The sequence below is a fragment of the Mastacembelus armatus genome, chromosome 4 (assembly GCF_900324485.2).
Source record: "Mastacembelus armatus chromosome 4, fMasArm1.2, whole genome shotgun sequence".
Classification (NCBI taxonomy): Eukaryota; Metazoa; Chordata; class Actinopteri; order Synbranchiformes; family Mastacembelidae; genus Mastacembelus; species Mastacembelus armatus.
The window spans coordinates 9,563,114-9,568,560 of NC_046636.1; the positions used below are offsets into that span (position 1 = coordinate 9,563,114).

Below are 5,447 nucleotides of genomic sequence, written 5' to 3' on the forward strand. Positions count from 1 at the left end.
TTTAAAGCTGGTTTAAAATACAGTACCAGTCAAAAATTTGGACAGATTTTCTCATTCAATTTAATGGTAAAGTGTGTCCATACGTTTGCCTGGTAGTGTATATTCATGAAGCTGGAGAACTGTGCAAATGACTGCTCCAAACTCCAGTCCAGAAAGGGGCGGTAAAACACTAGTAATCCAGTTTGTCAAACCAGAAGGAAAATAAAAAAACAACAAAGGAAGTCTTAGGAACCAATAGTTTCCGGAATAAATGTTCCCGCCCGACTTTGTTTAAAGTGAGCACTGGCGGATACTGGGTTTGTTCGTGTTTTAACAAGTTTTTTTGCTTTTTCGGGTTTGTCGTGGAAAGTCAATGGCTGCTCCAGGTGTGTATTGAGTTTTAGTAACTTAAGTTACTTACACTTATTTTTTATTTGGTTTACTCTGGAAATCCAAGGAAGATGAGAGTATTTGAATTAGCGTTAGCGTTATGCGAAGTCGTAACTACGAAAGAACAAACGAGCTGAAATGAGGAGCTGTTCCCCATATTCCGTATTGGTTTTTTTATAAATATAAATACATATACTTCTAAAGCTGTTTCTCAGTGGAGGTTACACTACATGAATCTAAACATTTAAGGTGGCTAAATATGTGCCTCTGTTATTCATTTGATAACCTTAGCCTTCTTGTAGGACACCCATGTGTGTATGTAAACAAACAAGAGTTACTCCAACACTAAAAAAAACGCCTTTATTGTCTCACAGGTCCTAATAAAGACAACATTAGAGCTGGGTGTAAGAAATGTGGATATCGTAAGTAAAGCAAAAATCCATCATGTTACATTTTGTGAACTTGGGTCTCTGCTGCTTTATTAACCTGGGCTTGTTGGAGTCTGCTTTAAAGCTGTTATAATTGGATTGTATTTATGAGCAGTAAGGATAAGGCATGGATAATTTTTTAAAGTTATTTTGAAAATGTTACCAATGAAGTGGACTTGCTTTGTCATAGTTTTTCAGTCATTCTCTCTTGGGCTTCCAATTGTTTTCAGCGGGCCACTTGACCTTTGAGTGCCGAAACTTTGTCAGAGTTGACCCCCAGAAAGACATCGTCCTGGATGTGAGCAGCACCAGCACTGAAGAGAGCGACGAGGACATACCTGCAGCTCAGCGCTATGAAAAGTTGGGGCGAAATGGCCAGCATCGAAAAGGTCAGAAAGGCATTCCTTTGTAAAATAGATAAACAGGAAATGGAAATTTAATGAAAAGAACTATCACTGCAAGACTTCCTTGGAAGCGGGAGCACTATTACACAGAAGTGGTAATAATGTAACGTCAGTGAGAAGACGACGTTAGAAAAGTTTATGTTGAGAAATAATGTCAATGTCAGGTTTTATTTGAGATAACAGATTACTGTGGGATTTAGGGTAAACAGGTTTACACAATGTCCTGAAAAGGAAGGCAAACATTTGAAGTCTCACTGTTTCTGCTATTAGGCATACTTTCCCAGATTTTACAGATGTTGAGTTACTTGCCTATTAAAGTTACTAACAGCCACTAATTTTCAGGAAAAGGTACTTTGACTATTCTCTTTGCATGTTAGGTTCCCAGGATGCTGATGCTGATGATGATGGTGACAGAAAAAAGCGACACAAATTGAAGAAGAGCAAAGATAGAAAGTCAAGGAAGCGGTAAATTTTTCTTTTCTTACCTTGGAATTTTTCTGCTCTTTTGGCAGTACTGTGCCTAAACAGCAGAACAGCAGAAGCATGAAGTGTAAATATATATAAAAGGCTTGATTTTATTTTATTTTTTATTTGCCTAATAATTTTGAAGGATAATGACCTTTCAGTGACCTATAGTACTTTCTTACTACCTAGATCTGTTTCAGCATCGAGCGATGAGGAGACCACAAAGAAGAAAAAGAAACGCAGCAGATCCTACTCATCATCTGATGAAAAGGATAAAAGGAAGAAAAAGAAACAAAAAAGCCACAAGAAGAAAAGCAAAAAGAACAAAAAGGAACATATGAAGCATCACAAGAAGAGACAGAAGAAGAGAACACATGAATCATCTTCCTCTTCTTCTTCTTCTAGCAGCACTGAATCCTCAGATAGTGACTGAACAGTGTGTGGATGGCCAACATATTCATTCTCCAATCCATTAAAAGTATGTTTTGTTTGACATAATGTAAAATAAGGCACCTGATCCTGTACTGTAAAAATATAAAGAAATTATCCAATACAGAAAATACCTAAATCATTGTGCAACTCACATGGTCCACTGCAGGTAACAGGTCTTACACTGACAGAAGAACCTACATCATTCAAATGAAAAAAAACAAATCTGTTTGTGGTTCTCTGCTGTTTTAGAAAAAATGTACAATGCTAGGGAACATTTTCTGATAAAAGGTTTTTTGTTATTTTTCCTTTACCCACACAGACTCACTTTTAACAGTTGATGTTTGCGATGCACAGTTTTGTCATATATACTAGTATTACTGAACATGAGTATGAGAATGATTCCAATCTCCAAAATCTTTATTTGACTGGGGATAATAGCTATTATATAGGCCAAGAGAACTAGTACCTGTGCCTAACATATTAGCCAATATTAAGCTCATTTTGTGTCAGTAATGAGTAGATGGCAGCATTAACTAAGACCAATTGGTAAAGGAGAGGTTTGAGATTCCATTTTTATAAAATTGCACGTCCTTTAGCTCATATGGCTTTATAGTACAGTGAAACTCCTAAAGGTTCCTGCATTTTGTCATTTAACCACATGGATTTTGTTGAACACCATCTGGACATTTCAAGATTTCATTTCCGCCCAGTGTGTCTTCATGGGAAATGTCACATTGCTTCCATCTGTCAATTTTTGGTCTGCTCCAAGTGTTGTTTTATTGGAATAAATATATATTTATATCAAACTGTTATTTCGAATAGTTTTAAATAGTTTGACAGTTATAAGAAGATGTGACTCAGAGGAAAATTGTCTCTGTAGTTATGATGCTGGAGAGCTCTTTTGACAAAATGTACAGCCAGCGAGCATGTTCAGTCATATTTCCTGTAGAGGGCAGCAACACACTTGAACTGCATTTAAGCCTGAGTGAAAACTCAGGAGTAGATTGAAAGCAAAGGTGTGGCTCAAGAAAATCAGAAAATAGAAAACTTAGTCCTCCACTATTACTGCTCAATATAGGCAGCCCCTTAATTGAGAAGTTTAAAAATATATTTTAAATGTTTTGAAGGTTGAAAGGAAGGGGCTCCCCTCAGTGTGCCATCTGCCTGCACTTCAAATACTTTACAGACATGCAAAAACACAGGTGGACTGTATTCTGTCTGTAATCTCTAATACTGCGAAACCCGACCATTAGATTAGCACTCCCAGTGTCAAGCCTGAGTGGACACAACCAAGCTTTTACTCTGAAAATCCGTAGCCACGCGTTTAGATGAGTTACTTTTGAAGACAGAAAAATCAAAAATGAGAAAGGGCAGATCAATCTCAAAATTCAACTTGCTCATTCAAAACTTTGATTCCAAAATAAAATAAAATAAATTGAAGAAAAAATGTGTTTTTCTCATGGTTTTTTAAAAAGTGAAAATTAGAAAATTAAGTCATTTTGTTGTTTGCTGATTTCCCATTTCAAAAAAAGATTTGGACTGAACATTGATTACAAACCCATAATGAAATGCACCCCTCTACTGTAACTCACTGTAGCTATCTTTACTCCACCTTGTGGTCAGGTGTGACCTTTCAGTTGAATCCCCTCTAGTTGCTGACATCATCTTCACCGGTAATCTCCAGTGCAGGCAGAGAGAAACTTACAGGCATGTTACAAAACATCCTGACACTTCTTTGATTTGCCAAATATTCATGAATAGACAGACAGTGCTGAGCAACAAGACTCTCTGGCTCGACTCCCTAATGGCAGAGGCACCTGTGTCAAACATCAATCTCACTACAGTAAATTTTCTGAGGGGATTTAATAAACAGCTAGTCTTGAACATCCCACCTATGCTGTATAAACACAATGAACTATACAAATGCAAGACGCATGTATAAACATGTCAAAAACTCACACAAGTTTGTGTTGATTCAAAATAGGGTTTACACATTTCAGACATCTTTTAAATGAGTTCAAAATACAAATGCCACACACGCACACATTCCCTGTTCAAACCTGTAGGAAATGAGTGCTACAAAGCTCTGTTCAATTTTTAGACAGTTTGAGAGGCAGAGCAACTAAAGATGAACCAGCAGGGGAGCTGGTGCTTGACCAGTTCCTCTGAGGACACAGAAAAGCAGCTGTGGGCTGAGAAGAGTGGCCTGCAAAACAGTGTAGCATCAGGCATATAGGCATCAGTATCACATTTACGCAGTTCCTTCTACTATCATGCCATCGGAGTCAATCCACATCCAGGCATGATACAGCAAAAAGCCAGACAGCCCTAAGAACCTTAGAAAATTTTTAGAAGCCCATGTGCTTTTTTGAATCTGGGCTGTGTGACAGGTGTTTATAATAGCACCATTAATTTCACGTTGCCTTGGGGAAGGGTATATCTTATTAAACATCTGCAACATCCTGACAGCTACATGCACGGCTGCTGATCAGAGCCCGACATTATGACAAGACATATCAAGCTCCTTTATCTTTTCAAGGTCCAGAGGGCAGATACATTTTATTTCATGTATGAAAAAAAAAAAAAGAAAAAGATATTATTTAGACATTGCTGACAACTAGGTGACGACAGTCAAAGAATGAGTAACATTCTGGGCGTTGTTGATGTCCTCAAAAATCTCCACAGAAAACGACCTGTTTGCACAAGCACAAGCAAGTATTTATGTGTTTTACTTGTATATATTTGAAATTCTGAAAGAGCAACACTTTTATATGCATGCTGCACAGCATAATAATACTGTGTATATGCTTAATAAACTTGAATTAGGCTGTTGTAAAGTGTTGGCAAAAGAAACTTGGAGAGTGGGAAACTTCATAATTGCCCAGATGGTAAGAGGACAACTTGATACAGAGGAGCAAATGATCTTGAAGGAGTGCTGCCATGTGTAGCCACACTGAGCAAACCATATGCTGTTTGTATAAAACAACAAGGTTTTCCTCTTTTCATCAGCTCATTGGCTTTTATTGAGCCTGTTGGGCTGTACGAAAGCAGAGAGCAAATGGTTCTCCACTGAGCCATTTAAATGAAAATGAGATGGTCAAAGTCATCTTTTAGAGAATTTAGCAGCAGCAGAATGGCGATTCAGCTTGTGTGTAAACATCTTTGAGGCACTGATCACAAACTTAGAGCACATCCTTTTTGCAAAATGGCTGACCAAAATGATTATACCATAGGGGTAAATGATTTCTCATTAACATAAGGTGCATTGTTCCATTTGTTTATATAACTTTAGCAGCTCAGCTTCAGGCTTCTATGGGCGACCTGGTAGCCTTTGTGCTGATGTCTGTTT

The 5,447-nt window shown here is 37.7% G+C and overlaps 1 protein-coding gene across 1 annotated transcript; it reads left to right on the forward strand.

Moving 5' to 3' along the window:
* The first annotated feature begins 248 nt into the window (after positions 1-248).
* Positions 249-2,904, forward strand: srek1ip1 (SREK1-interacting protein 1). The gene is made up of 5 exons (XM_026323736.1): positions 249-365; positions 744-791; positions 1,028-1,186; positions 1,579-1,666; positions 1,856-2,904. The coding sequence occupies exons 1-5, from the start codon at positions 353-355 to the stop codon at positions 2,097-2,099; spliced, it is 552 nt and encodes a 183-aa protein (XP_026179521.1). The 5' UTR covers positions 249-352; the 3' UTR covers positions 2,100-2,904.
* Positions 2,905-5,447: the final 2,543 nt, after the last annotated feature.